Consider the following 22545-nt stretch of genomic DNA (forward strand, 5'->3'; position numbering starts at 1 on the left):
CAGCTGCTCCATTTATGATTGAGCTCCCTGCTAATGCTCCTGACAGAAGTGGCAGACAAAAGCTCCTGACAAAGGCCCCAGCCACCCTAGGGAGTTCTAGACTCAGCTTCGCCTGGCCCGGACCTGACCTTTGTGGTCCTTTGGAAGGGTCAACCAGAGTATTAGTCTCAATGTTTCTGTCTGTCTCCTCTGTCTCCTTCTGTAAATTCGTCTCTGAAATCTTTAAAAAAGCACAAGCTAAAAAATGACTAGGAGGAGAAGGATAGCCAGGGAAAATCACCATTGAGACCAAGTGAAATTGACAACTTGTAAAAAGAAGCAGACTTGGCAGAGATTTGGGGTCGAGCCTTACAAGCAGAGGAAGCTGCAGTTACAAAGATCTAGAGACAGGAATGACCTGGGTTGTTTGTGAGGTTTGGACGGGATTTCAATGAGTGAAGAGGCAAATGGCAGGAGTAGGAAATGGAGTTTCAGCAGCACAGCCAAATCATACAGGCTAGTCATTTCCATTTCTTCGTACCAACACCCCCTGTTGATAAATGTTTTGCATTGTTCCTTTCAGTAAATTGAAATGAGATTCTCAGATAATTTAATTAGCCTGCAAATCTAGTTGAAAGATTGACATAACATCTTAATGTAAAGGAAATGGCCTCATGATAGAATAATGGATATGTGCATGTAAAGGTTTAGGAGCAGCCTCCCTGGCAAGCTATCACGCATCATCTGTGCTCTCCCTGGGGAGCACTGCCTTCAGTGCAAGTGCGGGATGACTGAGACGTGGAGTTAGTCTATCACTTATCACAAGTACTAACACTATCATTGACATGATTTTCCAAAGTAGTGTTCAATTTTTGTAACATTTCTGAACAAGTATATTTGGTAAAATTTCTAAAACTAAACAAGTAGACTTAAATGTAGCTGCATTCTGCAGAAAAACTATAAATACTTGATGCCTTATATAAAGTGGAATCAGAAATATTTCTCACCTACAAAATAATCTGATAGGATAGCCTAAAATAATTAGCATATGAAAAGATTAGTTTCCAGAACTGTTAAATACATTGCAAAACTTCTTTCAGTCTCTGCTCTCTACTCAATTATTATGATGAACATAACAGCTGCTCCCCCACTACCAACTATTAATCCTTCGCAGAACTTCCCAGGGCTACAGTTTAATTTGCCTCTAACAGGCTGTTAAATTGGGAGGAATAAAACATTAAATATATGAACTCCAAGTGCAATAGTCTAAACTCCAGTAATCTAAAATTATTCCACATGTAAAAAGGGTCAGTCTCTGAATCTGGGCTGTGTGGTGTTTGTCTGGGTAGGGAATAAGATCCTTCTGGGATATATATTTTAGTGAGAAATCAGAAGTGAAGATAAGCTGATGAGATTTGAGCTTCAGAGACTGATCCCAGATTCAGAGACTGATCCTTTCTTTTGCTGAATGAATTGGTTGTCCAAATGATTTGGTCTTGAAAACCTTGGGTTTACTTTATTACACTGTAATTTCAGATACAGTAGCCTACACCTCAGTGATGCTAAGCCTTTTTTTGTTTTTAATTTTTAAGATTGATTTATTTTTATTGGGAAGGCAGATATACAGAGAGAAAGATCTTCCATCCATTGGTTCATTCCCCAAGTGGCCGCTACCACTGGAGCTGAACCGATCCAAAACCAGGAGCCAGAAACTTCTTCTGGGTCTGCCATGTTGGTGCGGGGTCCCAAGGCCTTGGACTGTCCCCCACTGCTTTCCAGGCCACAAGCAGGGAGCTGAATGGAAGTGGAGCAGCCAGGATACAAAGCGGCACCCATATGGGATACTGGTGCATGCAAGGCAAAGACTTCAGCCACTAGGCTACCTCGCCGGGCCTGATACTAAGCCTTATGCTAGCACAAGAGGCACTTTCAGGAGAGAGCCACTGGGCAAAAATATGTCCGACTGACATACACCAAACCGCCACCCATCAGTCCCACCTTGGGGACTAGCTTCCAGCTCCACCACTTAGGATATCATTGCACCTTTTGAGGAGCCCCACCCCCCACTTTGTCGCCTAGAATCTCTGTATCTCCTCTTCCCATGTTGATGGCCTCATGTTCCAGCAGATGTCAGGCAATCCAGGTACTCTTGGCCTATTCACAGCTGTTTATATACTAGGTGTCAACTGCTAAGTCAGAGGTCTGGCTTTTGGTTTTCTGGACAACAATCACTTTACATGCTTTACCACAGAACCAGAAATGCCTCAGACCTATTGTATCTGTAGGCATAGGATTGGACACTCACCTCAAAGCTCAAATCTCATCAGCTTATCTTCACTTCTGATTTCTCATTAAAATATATATCCCAGAAGGATCTTTTTCCCTACCCAGACATACACCACACAGCCAAGATTCAGAGACTGACCCTTTTAGAGTCAGATTCGTGGACTACGTTCATTTAGAAGCCTCTTCCCATAGTGTTGCCTGCATAGGTTCCTCTTCCTCTAGTCATAGACGAATCCTGCAGTGTCCTGAGGGATTGTCTGGGGTTGGGATTATTTGACTGTTGGCTCTACTTTGATCCATGCTGTATTCTTGAAGCTGTGTGTTCTAAAAATCTCCAAGTTGCCAACGTGACTTCCGTAAAGGCATCTGGAGACTAAACCCAGGTGGCTGCTGCTTCTCTGCAGATCTAAGCATCTGTCAGAGTCTGCCTGGATCTGTTTATTAGAAGATCCGGCAACTCTGGAATACCATCTTCTGTGCTTACGGACTTGCGTTTAGCAGCAGGCCAGCGATGCGTGTACCTCATATCCACTGAGGACCTCAGTCAAGCTAGTTCTCTGAATTGATTCAGAAAATTCATTTTTCATTTCAGAGTCCATATGCCTGGTTTAGATGAATTGCATGTGAGGGGTGAGGCAAAGAATCAAGGCTGTCTGGTGGGTTCAGAATGTGAACAATTAGATAGATGGTACTGTTTAATAAAGATTAGGAGGAAACATGTTTAGGCAGTTTTAAAATTCTTTTTTGGAGATGTTTAATTTTAGTTGTCTTTTAGACATTTGTGAATCTGGAACTCAAGGCAGGAGATACTTTTAGGTATTAAAGCCTATGGATGACATTTATTGTTTTGGGAAAGTAACAGTTGTAAAGATGGATACTATTTTGAGTTGGGAAGCAGAGAATTCAATACTTGCTGACAGGAATGTGAGTTCAATTTCAGTGGTATTTAAGATGGGGGATTTTCAGGTGTGTTCATAAGTGGAAAGACATGATCCAGGAGAGGGAAATTGGTACATAATATGAAAAGGGTAAGTTCAAGAATTGAATTCTTGATTGCTGGAATTGGTGAGGTGATATTATGAGCTCTACAGCACGGATGGAAATGTTGGCCTTTGGTAGAAGTAGCTCTATAATAATGGGAAAGTAGACCTGGACAAAGGACACAGCTTCAGGTAGGTTGATATTTGGTAAAGAACCGAAAGAAGAGTAGGTCTGACTTCTTGCTGAAGCCTGGAGTGACAATCTCAACATTGAGAGAGGAGCTGAGCTGGTGTTAGAAATTGGAAGTGAGAAGGGAAGATGTGAAACTTTACAGATTATAAAAGTGGAGTTACTGAGAAAGTATGACAACTTCTGGGTATTATTGAATACCTGTTTTTTGTTCATGATATGCTCCAGGAGATCAGAAGTTCGTAGCTTTGCCATCCTTTTCTTTTTCTTCTTTCCCTTCTCAGCATCCTGATATGTATGAGAGAGCAGTGCTAAGAAAAGATCATCAGAAGAAATATGGAGCAACAGTTGATCTTTGGAGCATCGGGGTCACATTTTACCATGCGGCCACTGGATCATTGCCGTTTAGGCCTTTTGAAGGGCCTCGTAGAAATAAAGAAGTGATGTAAGTGATTTTTCCATATAAAATCAAAGTTGATTCCTGAAATGTGTATTTTATTTGGTTGCATCATGTTAGAATATGTGACCTGGGAAAGCAGTCAAGGATGGCCCAAAGCCTTGGGACCCTGCACCCGCATGGGAGACCTGGAGGAGGTTCCGGGTTCCCGGCTTTGGATCGGTGCAGCCACTTGGGGAGTGAATCATCAGACGGAGGATCTTCCTCTCTGTCTCTGCTCTCTGTATATCTGACTTTGTAATAAAAATAAATAAATCTTTAAAAAAAAAGAATTCAGCCTTATAAAATATCTAGGCCTAATCTCATATTATGTCTTTAAATATCTTACAATAATCAAAGTATGGATGGTATCCAATCTTGGGTACATTATTAAAAATACACTGCTTTGTGAAATTTATTTCAATTTATGTGCTTTTCATCAGTTTTCCTGCATATAACTGACAATTTGTAAAGTACTGGAACCATTACCGGAGATAAATATAATTCTTACTGTGAACTACTCTGATTTTTTTTTTAACCATCTTAAAAATAACATTTTCTCAGTAAGGTAATACTAAATTATTTTCTACAGTTGTAGGTTCAGGCCAGAGGCTGAAAGCATTTTACTAGTATATTATCCATCTGTGTGCTATCCTAATTATTAGGAAATACTGTGCTAAATTCATTTTTGTAAATCCAGTAGCTGAGGATAAGAGACAGCTTTCTAGATAGGAAATGTATTATAAAATTCATCCCTATACTGACTATAGTTCTTCCTGTTTTAAGAGAAATTAGTGAATGACCTTGGCTTCATAGCAAACACACACGGTTTAAGTGCTATGTTTAGAGAATGCTTTAGAACAGTAGCTTACACACTAGCTTTCCAACTGTTCTTAAACATTTTAGCATACAACGAGACTTTAAAAAGGAATGGAATTTTAAAAATGCGAATTTTTCTAAGAGCTTTTATTTATTTGTTTTTAAATAGAAGTTCTTTTTTTAAAGATTTACTTATTTTTATTGGAAAGTTAGATTTACATAGAGAAGGAGAGACAGAGAGAAAGATCTTCTGTCCACTGGTTCACTCCCCAAGTAGCTGCAATGGCCAGAGCTGAGTCAATCCAAAACCAGGAGCCAGAAGCTTCTTGCAGGTCTCCCATGCAGGTGCAAGGTTCCAGGACTTTGGGCCATCCTCAACTGCTTTCCCAGGCCACAAGCAGGGAGCTGGATGGGAAGCAGGGCCACCAGAATACAAACCAGTGCTCATATAGGGTCCTGGTGCATGCAAGGTGAGAACTTTAGCCACTAGGCTGCTGTGCTGGGCCTGAGCTTTGATTTTTCTTTTTTTCTTTTCTTTTTTCTTTTCTTTTTTTTTTTTTTTCTTTTTTCTTTTTTTTTTTTTTTTTTGTAAGAAGATAGCTCTCACCTGTTGGCTCAGTCCTCAAATACCTTCAGTGGCTGGGGCTAGGCTACAGCTTTGGAGCCAAGAGCCAAAATGCAAATACAGAGTGACAACAACCAAACCAAGGGATCCATCACTGCTACTCTGTTGATCTGCATTGGCGAGCATCGGGAGTTAGGGACCAGAGCTAGAAATCAAAGCCATATCCTCTAATGTAGGATGCTGGTGTCATCACTAGACCAAACATCTGTGCCACCACCATGAACTTGTCTCCCACACCATTGTGTACTTGACTTACCTTTTATAGATACACATTACTTAGAATAACCCCACAGCTAAAGGGACCAGCGCTGTGGTGCAGCAGATTAAGCTTCCATCCATAAGCTGGCATCCTATACCAGAATGATAATTCAGGTCCCTACTGCTTGATTTTTCATCCAGCTCCCTCCTAATGTGCCTAGGAAAGCAGATGGCCAAGGACTTGGACCCCGGCCACCCACATGAGAGATCTGGATGGAGCTGTGAACTCCTGGCTTTGGTCTGACCCAGCCCTGGCTGTTGCTACCATTTGGGGAGAGAAACAGTAGATGGAAAATTCTGTCTATTCTCTTCTCTGTGTGTCACTGTTTCAAATAAACAAATCCTTAAAAACATAAACACAACCATAAAAGCAGTATTTAATCTCAGAAAATTGAGGAAGCAGCATATTTTATTCTTTTGTCAGTTTGAGGAAGTAAAATTTAGATGATACAGTGACTTTCAAGAAGACTATTTTTTTTTCAGAAAGGACAGTGTCGTACTAACAGGAGAGGACATCCGCTAACTCTACTGATGACTTTGGTGTAGCATCATCCAGAGCTTGCTTTACAGCAGTGCCTATTTTATAGACTCTAATAAGCAATCATAATCAGTTTCTGTTTTCCTCATTAAAGATAAAATATTCCTAGCAGTGAAACATGCTTTTATGTTCATAGATAGATTTTTAAGCAATATCAGTATTTTTGCTGCTCAGAAAATGTTTCAATAAAAGTGTGATGCTCACTACTAAAGGAAGCATGAGACTCATATGCACCTAGAAATCCCTGGTGATTTTGTCTGGCCACAGTGTGGGCAGCTACACCGTTGGGAAAATTTTTCTTTATTTGCATAGAAACCCAACTGTTTATTAACATTGCTGTTGATAAGTCTTGAGAGGTAGTTAGGGTAGTCAGCACTGTTTGACTTCACTGATAAGTATGTGTTTACCTCGCATGACGGCAGTGTTCACCCCTCAGCATCTGTTTTGCATGTTGTAAGTGCAGGACTTAACACACACGTTATTTAAACTCTTTACGAATTTGTGTCTCCTTAAGAATTTTTCTGTTCTAGCCATTTCTGTTTTGCATTAATCTTACATATTGCCAAAGTCAAATTCTTGTGTGAATGCCCCCTGTTTTTCATCTGAATTTCCTTCTTCTCTGAGAAGTCTGTTAAGGCAAAATCCTGGCCGCCTCTGTTGTCTTATTCTGATTACTGCATTTTGGGTGTTTTGAAAGACAGCTTCCATCTGCTAGGTCACTCCCCTTTCACTATGGTGCCTGGGACTGGGTAGGAAAGCAGGACTGCAACCCAGGTCTCCCTTGTGGGTGGCAGGAACCCAGCTACTTAAGTTCTCACTGCTGCCTCTTGGGGTCCGTGCTAGCAGGAAGCTGGAGTCAGGAGCCTGAGCTGGGAATGAAACACAGGCCACCATGGGGTGGGATGTGGGTACTCACCCTGGTCTTTTTCCAAAAGTGTATTGATTGCTTCAGTGCACATTTATTTAATGTTAATCTCCCCCTCCCCAAAAAAAGAAAGAAGAAGAAAAGAAAACCTATCAGAAATTATTGTTTATAAGTTTACTTATTTGAATTTACATTTGCAAGTAGATGAAAGGGTTCATGAAGGCATGAATCTGTAAGGTCACTTTCAGTGATTTGTAACATTAATACAGCCTTCTTTTGCTTCCCCATCCATCTCTATCTTCGATCATCTAATTTTATTGTCTCATCAAAGTTAAATTTGCCTTGTAATTTCTGTGTATATTCTGCTCCATGTATACTTTTTCAGTAAGTAAAAGATCTTTCTGATACTCTGCCATGTTTAGTTTTATCTTTTTTTTTTTTTTTTTTTTTAGGAGCTACTGTTAATTATTCCAAAGTGATTTTAGAATCCAGTCCTTTGTGCTTTTGGATAAGAGAGATTAGGTGATTTTTTTTTTTCATTGTCTGGAGATATTCTGTGACTTAACTGTTTTTTTGTTAACTCATTTTTTCAGATGGAAATGTTAGTATTTTTATTGTGAACATCAAACTGCTACAAACATTACCAAATGGAAGTTAACAATTAAACAGCCACTATTATACTTCAGTCACTCAAAATATTTTGATGTTTTATTGATCCTGTGGACATCAGTCACTACATTTTGTTTAATAGATAATTGTAGGTGCAATTGAGGAAATACGTTTGCAAAGTCTATTAAGAGGCTGTGCAGTAATATACTACCTATATTCATTCTGCATTTGTTCTTCTCAAGGTATAAAATAATTACTGGAAAGCCTTCTGGTGCAATATCTGGAGTTCAGAAAGCAGAAAATGGGCCCATTGACTGGAGTGGAGACATGCCTATTTCTTGTAGTCTTTCTCGGTAAGTGCAGCCTGTGTAATTGTCATCTGCCTGATTTTAGTGTTTGAAATCTTTGTGGAAAGGATGAGTGTCTGGCACAGCAGTTGAGATGCTGTGTAGGATGCCCACAGTAGGATCCCATACTGAATACAGCTCCATATCTGATTCCAACCTTTCTATTGTTGTATGCCTTGAAGAGGCAGCAGGTAGGTGGTGGTTCAAGAACTTGGGTCGCTGCTGCCACATGGGAGATGTGGATTGAGTTCACAACTCCCAGCATCAGCTAGACCCAGCCCGGGCAGTGCAGGTATTTGGAGGAGAAAACCAACAGATTTAAGTGCTCTTGCTTTGTCTCTGTGCCATTCAAATTAATTAATTGATAAGTAAGGGGGTTTTTTTGTTTTTTTAGTAAGGTTTTTTATGAGTTTCCTTCTATTAAAGAAAACAGAATAATCTTTTTGTCTGAAATCATGAACACTCAAATACATAAGGGTAGTATAGTTTCATTTTAATTAGATGTTATTTAAGCATATGCTTTGATGTATGAGTTTTGTTTTTCTAGTGATGTACAGGTTCATTCTGACTATAAATAATTTCTCAAATCTTTGTTAGGACATAGGCCATATATTTTTGAGTTTGTTAATTACTGGTCTTAAAGTTTTTCCCAAAATACAGGCTCCACACAAGAATTTGGTACCTTTCATATTGAGTTCTGTCTTTCATTGTTGGACCACAAATATTGATGTAGCTGTAAGTAACTTTCTTACCTGGAATTGTAAAAAATATCAGAGCTTAATCTCATTTTCAGAGTCTGCCAAATAATCAAATATGTATTTTGGGGTTTTTGTTTTTGAAAGGCAAAATGACAAAGGGAGAGACAAAAAGAGGGAGAGAGGGAGGGAGGGAGAGTGAAAAGGAGAGGTGGAGCGCTTTCATCTGTTGGTTCACTCCTGCAGCAGCCAGGGCTGGGGCCAGGCTGAAGCCAGGAGCCACAGATTCATCTGGGCCAGGAACTCAAGTACTTGAACCATATGTGCAGCTTCCCAGGCATGTGAGCAAGGAACTAGATTGGAAATGGAGTACTGGGACTTTAACTGCTGGGACTTCAACCATGGAGCACTCCAGTATGGAAAATAAGCCCCCCAAGTGATAGCTTAAACCCTGTGCCACAGCATCTACTCCAAAATATATATTTTGAAGACTATTTAAAATTCTGTGATGAGTATTTTTGAACTTGCTGTATAATTTGGTGAAAGTGTAAGAAAAAAATAAGCATTGTTTCAATCATTTTTTAGAAAGCATATAAGCATTTAGTAGATTATTTAATCCTTGTTGAATTGGCACTAATTGCTAGTTTATTATAGTAATTTTATTTTCTAAAGAAGTATATTTCTACAAAGGCCTATAAATTAGCATGTAAATTAGATGCAGTACTTCAAGGACATTAAAAATCTTTTGATTGCTAGAAAAGTAGATCATTATCTTATCCTCATGCCCATGTGGTTCCAATAAACTCATCTGGCTGAGGTAGTTTTATATACACAGAATTATTATGCTTTTCAAAACTTGGGAAGAAAAGATGTTAATTTAAAAATGTTGTAATTCATAACTGATTAACAAATGATAACAGACAAAAATTACATGGTTTCCCAAAATGTTGGCTGGTATTTTTATAATATAGTATTAAACCGTGAGTATTTCTAACCCAGAAACCCTATATCCAAGCTGTTCCAAAATCGGAAGCTTTTCTGGCACTGACCTAATATCACAGGTAGAAAATTCTATTTCCGATGTCATGTGATGATGAGTCAGAGAACACAGGCACACTAAAAATAGAATAGCAGATTGTCTTTGGGCATGTGTCAGGTATATGAAACATAAAGGATTTTTGTGTTTAAACATGGGTCCTATCCCCAGATATCTCCAAAGTATGTGCCAGTATTCCCGAATCCAAGAAAAATTCAAAATACTTCTGGTTCAAAGCATTTCAGAGTAGGAATTGCCTAACCAGGGCCCTTGATTTCTTCATAAATGTTAAAATGTTGTGCTAGGGAAAATAGGACGTATTTACTCTTCATGTTGACTTTCTTCCCAATATTGTTCTAGAGGCCTTCAGGCTCTGCTTACCCCTGTTCTCGCAAACATTCTTGAAGCAGATCAGGAAAAGTGTTGGGGTTTTGACCAATTTTTTGCAGAAACTAGTGATATACTTCACCGAATGATAATTCATGTCTTCTCACTGCAACAAATGACAGCTCATAAGATTTATATTCATAGCTATAATACGTAAGTATCCTTGTTATTTTATTCTTATACTAATGCATTGTATTATTTAATAAATATTTTCCTAAATTAGGAGAGGGCTAATAAACATGCCCCAGATTCACCAAAGGCACCCACTTCCCACTTGGAAAATTATGTTTTGTGCTTAGTAAATTCCTTTTTGATTATCTCTGAGAAAAAGATTTTTGAAAGATAAATTTTCTAAAATTCACAGATAAATTTTCCTGTTATTTAAAAAACATTAAGTTGATGTCTTAAGTAGCATATCTATGTTGCATATGAAGCCCTTAGTACGTGTTGGGGAAATAATCAGTATTTGTCTTATATAAACAAAAATACACATGTGATGAAACAAATCTCATGATAGAACTTGATGTAACTAAATAGAAACATATGGTATTATTATTATTATCATTTTCTGTTTTACAGTTTTGTAGGTATAGGGCTTCCCCCATCCCTCATCTTCCTCCCTCCGCCTTCTCCCCTTCCCATTGCTCGCTGTGTTTTACAATAATGTGGTCCTTCAACTCTGGTCTGAACTCCAGTGTTCTGCTCTTATGGGCACATAGAATTTATACAAACAAAGCCACACTCTTATGGTTTAAAAAAATATCTGTCCATGTGTTAAAACTGCATCTAACTAAATATACACACAAAACTGGGAATTTGAGTAAGTTTGATGGATTGTATCAATGTTCAGATATTAGTTGCAATGTTTACCATATTCCCAATGTTACCCTTGGAGAAATATGGGTGAAGATACCATGTCCCATGGGGCATAAACCAGGATGAAGATGTAGATGATGTGCAACCAGACGTAAAAAAGAGAAACAAGATAAACGTTGTAAGAGTAGGGTTGGGGTGAAGTGGAATGGAGGAGGTGGTTTTCTCTCTCCAAAATGGAGAGGAACCCCTTCAGGCTCTTCCTAGCAGGTTTTATTTTCTCCACTGATGTGGCAATAGTCTAAGGTCACATCCTCCTTCCCACTACTGACTAGCTGCTGAGATGGCCAGGAGATCATGACGCTCCAGATGAGGGTTCTTCTGAACATGGGCTCCGTGAGCTCGTTCCTTAGAATGACACCTGCAGGTGCCGAGAGCCTTGGCCTTTGGTCGACTGCTGCTTTGCCTGTAGAACGCCCTAGCCGAGTTTATTCCCAGACCACTCGGTTCAGAACAGTCTCCCTGCTGCACATACTGTTGATGTCTTCCCTGTTAGCAGTCTCCGGCAGAAAAGTACATAGCATCTCTCCGTTATTGTTTAGAATTACATGCAAATCTATAGTGATCTCAGAACAAAGTGCTTTTTAGAATGAAGACACATTATATGGGCCTTAGTGTCTGAGGGCAAAAGCAGTTTTGATGCCGCATAAAACTTGTTAAAAGGGACTTTTACTTGTAATTAAGGAGTAAAATAGGTTGGATAAAATAGCATTTTAGGTATTAATATATGTCTACACTTTATAACAAAAATGACATCAATAATACATATTAGATTATAACATGTTATTTGTCTTTATTTTGGCACTTTATAGTCTGAATAAATATAGATCCTAGACATCTTGTTTTCATTTCGCTAACGTGTTTGAACTCAGAAAGTTCACTTAAGCCTGAGACAAATCAATACTGCAGTTTGTGGCAGAACCCAGTCAAAGTATTACTGTTGGATTTTTGTTTTAATTTTATTTTGTATATTCAGGTGAATTCTGCCTTTCTTACTAAGTCATCTTTTTGAAAATACTTTGTTTTATTCATTTATGTAATAAACATAGGTTACAGTGATTATTCTGAGTGTTTTTTTTTTTTAAGATTTATTTATTTTTATTGAAAAGGCAGATTTACGAAGAGAAGGAAAGACAAAGATCCACTGGTTTAACTCCTCAAATGGCTGCAAAGGCTAAAGCTGAGCCGATCCAAAGCCAGGAGCCAGGAGCTTCTTCCAAGTCTCCCACACAGGTGCAGGGTCCCAAGGCTTTGGGTGGTCCTCTGCTACTTTCCCAGGCCACAGGTAGGGAGCTGGACAGGAAGTGGAGCAGCCAGGATATGAACTGGCACCCCTATAGGAACACGGCTCATACAGGGCAAGAATTTAGCCACTGAGCCATCATGCTTAGTATTCTGAGTTCTTTCTACATTTAAGTCATTTGATGCTCCCGTAGTTCTGAGGATGCTGTCATTCCCATTGTACTGATGAGAAACGCATTTATGATTAGACAGCAAGTTAAGTTGATTGAAAGTCAGTATACTTAACCTCTGTTTGTACCCCGTTTTTAAATATCAAGACTCTTACATTATAGAGGTATCCAGACAAAGTATTTTGGGATTGATTACTGTATGAACAGGTTATTTGAAATTTTCAGTTTAAAGTACTTTAGCTACTATCCATTTAGCAAAGCTGTTTTTATACATGCTGATCTTAGAAATGGTCATTTTTGTGCTCACTATTTGAAAGAAAGGGATTGACCTCTTGTTTTCCCCTCAATTATGTTATCCTTTTGAATTTTTATTAAACAGTGCTACTGTATTTCATGAACTGGTATATAAACAAACAAAAATTATTTCTTCAAATCAAGAACTTATCTATGAAGGACGACGCTTAGTCCTGGAACCTGGAAGATTGGCACAGCACTTCCCTAAAACTACTGAGGAAAATCCCATTTTTGTAGTGAGCCGGGAACCGTTAAAAACCATAGGATTAAAATATGAAAAAAGTAAGTTGAGATTTTTCTTCCATCTATGAAAAGAATTTCTAAAACTTGTTCTTTTAGAAATAATTGTAATCTTGATTAAGTGATGATGTTAATGTAAAATTTGCTTAAATATTGAAATTTTATGAAGTAGGTGAGAGTAGAAGTAAAAGGGTTATGAAAATACTTAAAATACTTTGTTTCCTAAAATGGTATGATTTTATTATGGCTGCTTTACTTTAACTCTGTTTTTACTGTTTTGCTAACATTCAAAATAACCGTTTGTATCTTAATGTTCAGACAAATACAATTGTGTCCTCTGTGTTTGAGACATTGTGCCAAAGTCTATGAAAAATAAACCATTTTAGAGTCTTTCCCTCACTGTACTTTTGGGAAAAAATGAATTACCCAGATTTTTATGTTCCTGAAGTTTGGACATTTGATTTAAATTCAAAGAGAAGCATTATAGTTCCTTGTGTTGAAACATATAATATATATTTTTTTAAAATTTAAACTCCCTAGAAATGTTGGAGGTGATTTGTTAGGTAGTGAATATTTTCATCAAGTATTTTTTTTTTTTTGAATAGCAAAAATGCACTAAAGAGTTTGATCACTAATATTTAGCTTTTAGATGTCCTATTTTAATATCAAATGAGAAAATAAGTTATTCAAAATATTTCTGATTTTAAATATTTTGCTTCATATTTCAGTTACCCTGCCTAAAGTACATCCACGTTACGATTTAGACGGGGATGCTAGCATGGCTAAGGTTAGTATGTAATTAGGTTACTGTGTAAGCTGTAAAATGTATTGTATGTTTATATCTATGCCCAAATAATTCTTATTTAAATTGTGCAGTTGTCACCCATTCATTTCAAGTTATTTTATTTTTTTCTTCTTTATGTTTTTTCCTTTCATCAACTCACTATAGGAAATTCTGCCCATTGAAACTGTATGTGATCGTGTTAAGGATAAAATACTTGTTTTTATTTTAGTTTATTCATTTATGTAATAAACATAGGTTACAGTGATTATTCTGAGTGTTTCTAAAGATTTATTTATTATTTATTTTAATTAATTAATTAAAATACAAGATTAGTCACCATGTTGTGTTTCCTGTGCCCCCAGAATAGTTTTAATTATCTCAAACAAATGTTTGTTGTTTATCAATAAAGGGGAAATATATAACATGAGCACTAGTAAATGGCATTACTGGAAAAGAACAGAGTGTAGATTAAAACAGCACTTTAGTCTGGACTAGCTTAATTTCCTCTCAGATAAAAATCCACATAATATTATGGATATGACTTCAAGGATAAATTGTTCAATCTGGGCCACACACTTAAGCATATTGGCTAGTACAGTTTTGCACTGAAACAGAAGCAATACAAGTTTTATATTCTACCATTACATTTCCAGATTTTTCACTTATGAATATACTTGCCAACCTAATGATTCGTGCATGCATTAGAGTTTACTTTTGTAGTTTAGTTTCTTTTCCTCCTCCCTCTACTTCTGTCTTATTCTAGTTTATTTTTTTAACAAGCCTGATAGAAATCTGTAAGTGTGAGAAATTTTATAAAAAACTGTTCTTACCAGTGTTCAGCACAAAATACTGATGTCTTAATGTCTTCATTAGGCAATCACAGGAGTTGTGTGTTATGCCTGTAGAATTGCTGGTGCCTTGCTGCTTTATCAGGAATTAATGCGAAAGGGAATCCGATGGTTGATGTAAGTATAGATTGAAATTTGAAAATAGGTCTTCATGTAGATCTGACTAAATGCCTGGGAATCACCCAGTGTCGGTACTTCTTCACAACTGGGGAAGGAACTTGATCTTTTTTATAAGTCATTTGTTCCACATTTCACATTTTTTCATTTGAGTTATACTTTGAGTCCTTGTCAGACAAATAAGAAAGTAATAGCATAGCTTTACATGTTTTCCACACTGAAAGATGTGGTAGCAAATCAAGATCTACTGTGAGACTTTGATGTGATTGTCACCTCACTGTCTTGGAAGGCTTGACATTTTTGAAATCTACCTTCCAGGCCTTGAATCTTCAGAAGCTTGCTTGGTTTCCAAATGAAGTACACATGTTTTTAACACCATTGAGATACAGTTCACCTGTTTTATAATTTATCCATTTATAGTATACTAATTCAATGATTTTCAGTATATTCCCAGAGTAGTAAGGCCATCAACACCAATTTTAGAACATTTCATCACCCCAAAAAGAAATTCTGTACACGTTATCAATTTTTCTACATTTTCTTCTAAACCTCCCAGAGCTATTCTACCAATACTTTACTTTGTCAGTATAGTATTGGCTATATATGCATAAGATAGATGATTTGGGCCATTTTTTCTTTTTGAAACTTTCATGATTTATAGATGTCAAGTTTCTGATAGAAACTTTGAGGATTAGCACAGGTCTACATACCATTTGGATTTTTTTTAGTTCTGTGTACACATAGTAATAGGGCATTGTGCACAAGATCCTAAGAAGTGTGTTTTCTGGGCTCACCTTGGCCATGGACTTTGATACTTGTTACCACTGATGCATACTCACCTCCCACCGTTTCTCCTTGTAAATGTGTCTGAAGCATTCCATTATTCTTGGGTGGGTTTTTTGGTTTGTTTGTTCGTTTGTTTTTTTATTGTTTAGGCTCTGTTAGCATTGTGTGAAACTGTAAATTTGCACTTACTGTGTTTTTCAGTATGTTCACATAACTAAAAGCTTTTGCTTTTTTTTTTTTTTTTTTTTTTAAGATTTCAGTTTCCATGAAAATATTTCTGGTTTTACTAAATAATTGGTGGAGAATTTTTAGTGTACTAACAACATTTGTTTTACTTTGCTGTTGTATACCCAGGTCAGTGATCCATGGAGATCTTAATTCTTTTTGCTGTTTGTTTTATAATGTTTGTATTACTACATTTGCATGACATTTATCATCATGAAAAGTATTTTTTTTAGTGGAGACCGAACTTGTTCTTCACATGGTCCATCAATGAATGTTTCAGACTGCATGCATCTCATATGGTCTCCTCTTTGTTTTTACAGCATTTCGTCAGGCCTTAAGTATTAATCTCTAAAGATCAGAAGTTTGTCAGTTACAAGTATAGATTATTTATGCTGTTTATTCTACTTGTGATGTCACATTAATTGGTTTCAAGTACTAATCAAATCCATCTATGTGAGTAGTATAAGTTCTGGTGGTGGTATAAAATGTCATGCAATATAACTTCTTGCAGATGAACTTTTATTAACATAATTTAATGCCTTAGATTTATAAATTACTTAGTAGTAGCAGTTACTTAGTAGTAACAGTTTGAAAATATAAGCGCCCTAGGTCTGTAATAAAAGACGTATTTTTTTTTTTTTACAATCTTTGCATAGTTGATTTGGGTAAAAAGGTTCAAGGGCTATAGGAAAGTGGGTAAGACTATTATTTCCATATTGTTTCCTGCATGTATCTGAAGTTTAAATGGGGATATTGAGGGAGAAGCCCCACCCAGTTTCCCACCCACCCCAAGTCCCGGATGTGGGGCATGCTCTGAGATACTTGCTCAAGTGGTTTTGATAGTTCACCAGTTATGAATCGCTGCCAGTCTCGCCACTCCAAACATGATGAGGTCATTGAAGAATCCACTGATTGACATAGTCCATCATAGCGTTTCCATTTGCCTGGTATTTCGCTGCCAATATATAGCTGAGGTGGTTGATTGACTTTTTCTGTCTTCTGTCTTTTCTTGGTTAGGGTTCTGAGTCTGGCAGTTCAGTTGGGGAGATCCCCAAAGAAACTTTGTCTGAGGTGTTCCCACACCAGATTCTTGTATGTACTAGCAAGTACAGGGCCTGGCACAGTCCATCGCCCAATCAGTTGGTGGTTGCAATTGCTGGGTTGGTTCTGTTTTCAGTCCTGACTTCCACTGGAACCAATGGATGTTGCAGTCCAGCCTTGTTCTGCCCAGCGCATACTCGGCCCTCACAGAAAGTCAGACGTATTTTTAATATTGTCTCCCAAAGTGTGAGATGACCTTCGTGATGTATCAAGAACATTATTATGAAATGTGATGAACAGTGGTCCAGCAAGTGCCATTGGCAATAGACAAGAAACAAATGTAAATTGCTTAGGTAAACTAATGGAAATTAAATTTTCTTTTAGTGAATTAGTTAAAGATGATTATAATGAAACTGTTCACAAAAAGACAGAAGTTGTGATCACATTGGATTTCTGCATCAGAAACATTGAAAAAACTGTGAAAGTGTAAGTATATAACTTCCTTGCTTGAAAAGTTTAAATGTTGCTCTAATCCTTTTAATGTATTGCATTATCCTTGGTACACTGTGTCTTGCTATACAAGTATTTGATATTAAGGAGCAGCCTTAGGTTAGTGGGGACTTCATCAAAAAGTGAAAAATAGCAGCTTTCTCAAGAAGGAATGGACGGGGCTCGGCAGCGTGGCCTGGTTGCTAAGGTCCTCGCCTTGATCCCATATGGCCGCTGGTTCTAATCCCGGCAGCTCCACTTCCTCTCTATCTCTCCTGCTCTCAGTACATCTGACTTTGTAATAAAAAGCAAATAAATAAATCTTTAAAAAAAAAAAAAAGAAGGAATGGACACCCTTTCCTTCCCTTTGTGAAGGTAGAGAGAGAGAAATGCTTTTTCTTTGTAAGAACTTTTTAAATGTGTTTGAAAGGTAGAATCACAGAGACAAGGACCTTCCATCCTCTGGTTCATTCCATAAGGGGTCACAGCAGCCAGGGTTAGCCATGCTGAAGTCAGGAGCCTGCAGCCCTATCTGAGTCTGTCATGTTGGTGGGACGGACCCAGTACTTGGGCAGTCTTCTGCTGTTCTCCAGGGTGCTTTAGCAGAGAAATGGAGCAGAGGTAGCAGCGTTCCATATAGGATTGGGATTGTGCCCATACTGTTCCACTTTGGATCCAGCTCTCTGCTTATTTTCTGGAATGGCAGCAGAAAAAGGCTCAATTCCTTGGGCCCCTGCACAAATGTAGAAGGAGTGGAAGGAGCTCCTGACCTCAGATCTTCTCAGCTCTGCCCATTGCTGCCATTCAGGAAGCAAACCAGCAAGTGGATGGCTTTCTCTCTCTTTCTCTCTCTCTCTCTCTCTGTTTCCTCCCCTCCCTCTCTGTAGAACCTGCTTTTCAAATAAAAACAAATTAATTGAATCTGGAAAACATTTTGGAGAGGCTGGGACTTAAACTGGTGTGCGCAGCAGATGGGAGCATCGCGGGCTGTGGCTTTACCACTGTGCTTAGGCGCTGACCCCAGAGACAGCCTCATTTTTTTTTTTTTTTAAGATTTCATTTTATTTTTATTGGAAAGTCAGATATACAGAGAGGAGGAGAGACAAAGAAAGATATTCTATCTGCTGTTTTGCTTCCCAGATGGTCAGAACGGCCAGAGCTGAGCTGATCTGAAGTTAAGAGCTTGGAGCTTCTTCCAGATTTTCCATGCGGGTGCAGGGTCCCAAGGCTTTGGGCCATCTTTGACTGCTTTCCCAGGCCACAAGCAGGGAGCTGGATGGCAACCGGGGCCACTGGGATTAGAATTGTTGCCCGTATGAAATCCCGGTGTGTGCAAGGCAAGGACTTTGGCCATTAGGCTATCACGTGGGGCCCGACAGTTTCATTTCTATCTCACAAAGCAGAAACTATCAATAAGAAAATATAAAACCTATAATTAACTTAGTACAAGTGGGGGCGAGGAAGTAGGTAGGACGGGTTAGTCTAAAATAGCCTGTTGGTAGTACTTTTAGGATTTTAGAAATCATTTAGGCATCTTATCATCAAAAATGTCTTTTGAAAAAGGATATTTTAAATTAATTGCTTTCGAAGCTCTACTATTTGTATTGCAGAGGACATGCGCTGAATGAAGTCTGTTTACTGTTAACCTCTGTTAATTCTGAGATCTGGTAGTTTTCTTACTTTGTTACAAGAGTATTTGAAATTAATTTGACTTTCTATTTTATTCCTCAGTCTGCAAATTTGTAAACAGAACTATAGTAGTTTTTCCTTATGCTAATGTATTTGATTATAAATCTGATATATTTTAAGTAGATTCCTGAAAAGGCAGACAGTGCACACTCTTTTTTTTTTTAAGATTTTATTTTATTCTTATTACAAAGGCAGATATACACAGAGGAGGAGAGACAGAGAGGAAGATCTTCCGTCCGATGATTCACTCCCCAAGTGAGCCGCAACGGGCCGGTGCTGCGCCAATCCGATGCCGGGAACCTGGAACCTCTTCCAGGTTTCCCACATGGGCGCAGTGTCCCAATGCATTGGGCCGTCCTCAACTGCTTTCCCAGGCCACAAGCAGGGAGCTGGATGGGAAGTGGAGCTGCCGGGATTAGAACCGGCGCCCATATGGGATCCCGGGGCTTTCAAGGCGAGGACTTTAGCCGCTAGGCCACGCCGCCAGGCCCAGTGCACACTCTTAAATACAAGCCCTGTGATACTGGAGCAATAGATCTGATAACTGAGACATCCATCCAATGATTAGGTAGATAATATATGTAGCTAGATACATTGAGCCAAGGCGCAACTCATGTCCCAAGCAGAATGGAACAAAAGAGTGCAGTTTAAAATTTATGAATTGCTTATTTCTGGAATTTTTCATTTAATATATTCATAATGCAGTTACCAACTGCATTATGAACCACAGAAAGGGAAGCCACATTTAAGAGAATACCACTACATAAATAAACCTGTCTGCAGGAAAGCAGCAAGGCTTTGAAGAATTCTGGTTTATAGACCTTGAACCAATTTTTGTTATATGAGTATAATAATTTATTATTTGAGTATAATAACTTAATTTATTATTATTTTTAAAACATACATTGTACTCATGACTTTCTGTTACTTCATACAGGTATGAAAAATTGATGAAGATCAATCTAGAAGCAGCAGAGTTAGGAGAAATTTCAGACATACACACAAAATTGTTGAGAGTAAGTACTCATAAAATTATGAAAATTGTAGATTCATAATTTATTTCTTTGCTGGCAAGCTTAGATTTCAACTTTTCTAGAGAGGTGATATTTCTGAAGATCTCCCAAGAAAGAGAGGTCTTTTTTCCCACCTTTCAGAACTTCTTACAAAATTTAACAGAAAAATTGGACAGCTTTTCCAAATATCTGCTGTACTTTAAGTCTATACCCTGTCCTCTATTTCTTAAATTTATAATACTCTTGTTTTGTGGCTGTAGCAGTTAAAGCATATTCATGCTTGATATGATATCCTTTTGTCTTTCTACCTAAAGCTGACCTTAACTTGTTTGTTTCCTGGGGTTTAGATTTAGAATAATGGTTTTCAAAATACAAAGTTTGAGTCATGAACAACTTGAATATTATAAAATTCAGTGCATTGTAATCGATTTTTTATTTTTTAAATCTTATTTGAATGACAACATTATAGAGAAAGTGAGACAGAAATCTTCAGTCTACTGATTCACTCCCCAGATGGTTACAGTGGCTAGAACAGGGCCAGGCTGAAGCCAGGACTCCCATGTAGGTAAGCAGAGGTCCAAACACTTAGGCCATTTTCCACTGCTTTCTCGGACGCATTAGCAGGGAAGTAGATGTGAAGTGGAGCAGCTGGGACTCAAACTGGGGCTGATAGGGCATACTGGCATTGCAGGTCACAACTTAACCCACTGTGCCACAGCACTGGAGCCACTAGATAGTATTTTTAAATGGAGCAGAAAATGTCAGCATGAATCTTTGGCCTCTAAACAAGGATCGTAAATGTTGTACACTAGATCTTATACTTGGCTTGATGCTAGTTATTTTTCATAGTGGTATATGGAAGAGTAGTAGCCATTTTTATAGATAAGAAAGCAGGACAGTTGAGTGATGCATTGTACATGTTTTTAAGGGGTGTTTACTGTTTGAAATGTTTTATAAAATGTATTACTAGGAGTTAGTCTCGTGTTTTAGTACCATATCATGCTCCTGGTAGCCATCAATCCAAGAAGCTACTCTTGTATTTCAAACTGGAAATAATTGCTGTACCTTTGAATTTGGGTAATGCACAGGATAAGCGTGACCTTGTGATGAGTGCCTGTGACTTGGGGCCATCTGGAGCTGAGCCCTTTGCTTTCATTTAGCTGTCCAGTTCTCAGGGAACCATAGAAACTAGCCTTCAGGATATTGACAGCAGACTGTCTCCAGGCGGATTGCTGGCAGATGCGTGGGCACATCAAGAAGGCACCCAGCCAAAGGACAGAAAGTAGGTGACAGTTTCATGACTAGTTTCTGCTCTTAGTATGAAATGGCCTTTTCACATCAACTCAGTTAAATTATTTGGATTTTTCTTCCTTTACTAGTGTAGAAAAACTACAAGTCCTGTTAAATTGCATCACAGAGATTTACTATCAGTTCAAAAAAGACAAAGCAGAACGTAGTAAGTACAATTTGCTATTTACTAATCCAGTGAATCAGCCTTGGTGGTTGTAATTCAGTTGAACCAATTTGATATACTTGTAAAAGTAACTGCTTAAATGACTTGTTTTTGGACATGTGTCAGGAGAGAAGTGGAATGTACTAAAAATTATTTCTAAAGTCACACTTTTGAGTATTTTAAATTAAAGTCATGTGTTTTAAATGTGTGGAGGCCAGGTAGGTAAGGTAAAGGATGTCCGAGGTGGATTCCAGCATAGCCCCCATAATAGGGAGGCCACTGCTCAGACTCACATGCTCTTCGTCTTTTTCAAGAAAAGCAAAAAATAGATTGAGTTAGAAATACCCAGATTTTTACTTGTCGGTGGTTGATTTTTGTAATGGTGATCTTTAGAAAGCTAGTTTTACTTTTTATGTGAAAGAGACATATAGCGATCTCCCATCAGTTGTTCCCTCCCCAAATGACAACAAGCGGGAGTAGGCGAGGCTGCATCCAGGATCCCAGAACTGTGTCCTGGTGCCCTTCAACGGCATCAGGGTCACAAGGACTTGGGCTTTAATCTGCTGCCTGTCAGGGTGGGTTACACATGAGGAGGAACCTGAATTGAAAGGGAAGGAGCCTGGACTCAAACAAGCACTCTGGTATGCAGCTCTCCCCAGTGCTGTCTTAACCACTATGCCGAATGCATGTCCCTGACACTGGACAGAGCAAATCAAAGCATTTGTGAGCCTATGACATGTGCTGTATGTTTTAGCCTCTTTGAAGGAATTATCTCAAAAAAATGGACATGACTTTCACTTATACAATAATGAAAGCAATCTATTCTCTTATTTCTAGGACTAGCTTATAATGAAGAGCAAATCCACAAATTTGATAAGTAAGTGTCCCGATTATACTGAATAATTGATTATTTTGGATACTATTTGAATAATCTTTATTAATATGGTTCTTAAAGTTGCAATTAAAATGAGAAATGAATTTTGAATTTAAAAACTTCTTTTTATGTGTGAATATTTCTTTATTTGAAAGGCAGAGTTACGAAGAAACGGGGAAACAGAGATCTTCCATCTGCTGGTTCACTCCCCAAGTGACCATAACAGCCAGGGCTTGGCCAAGATAAAGCTAGGAGCCAGGAGCTTCATGTGGGTCTCCCACATGGATGCAAGGGCGCAATACTTGGGCCATCTCTGTTTTCTCAGGTGCATCACCAGGAAGCTGGATCAGAAGTGGA

General features: G+C 38.2%; 1 protein-coding gene across 2 annotated transcripts in view; it reads left to right on the top strand.

The window, feature by feature from the left end:
- The window catches only part of TBK1 (TANK binding kinase 1), a 43323-nt gene that overhangs the window by 15387 nt on the left and 5391 nt on the right, over positions 1-22545 (top strand). For both annotated transcript variants that reach the window (XM_058673638.1, XM_058673637.1), the window contains exons 6-16: positions 3720-3880; positions 7828-7938; positions 10024-10203; positions 12715-12911; positions 13598-13656; positions 14527-14618; positions 17055-17156; positions 19786-19864; positions 21022-21143; positions 21241-21317; positions 22152-22191. In XM_058673638.1, coding sequence (XP_058529621.1) covers positions 3720-3880; positions 7828-7938; positions 10024-10203; positions 12715-12911; positions 13598-13656; positions 14527-14618; positions 17055-17156; positions 19786-19864; positions 21022-21143; positions 21241-21317; positions 22152-22191 — 1220 coding nt within the window. The remainder of the gene's footprint in view (positions 1-3719; positions 3881-7827; positions 7939-10023; positions 10204-12714; positions 12912-13597; positions 13657-14526; positions 14619-17054; positions 17157-19785; positions 19865-21021; positions 21144-21240; positions 21318-22151; positions 22192-22545) is intronic.

This window comes from Ochotona princeps, chromosome 15 (genome assembly GCF_030435755.1).
Source record: "Ochotona princeps isolate mOchPri1 chromosome 15, mOchPri1.hap1, whole genome shotgun sequence".
Classification (NCBI taxonomy): domain Eukaryota; kingdom Metazoa; phylum Chordata; class Mammalia; order Lagomorpha; family Ochotonidae; genus Ochotona; species Ochotona princeps.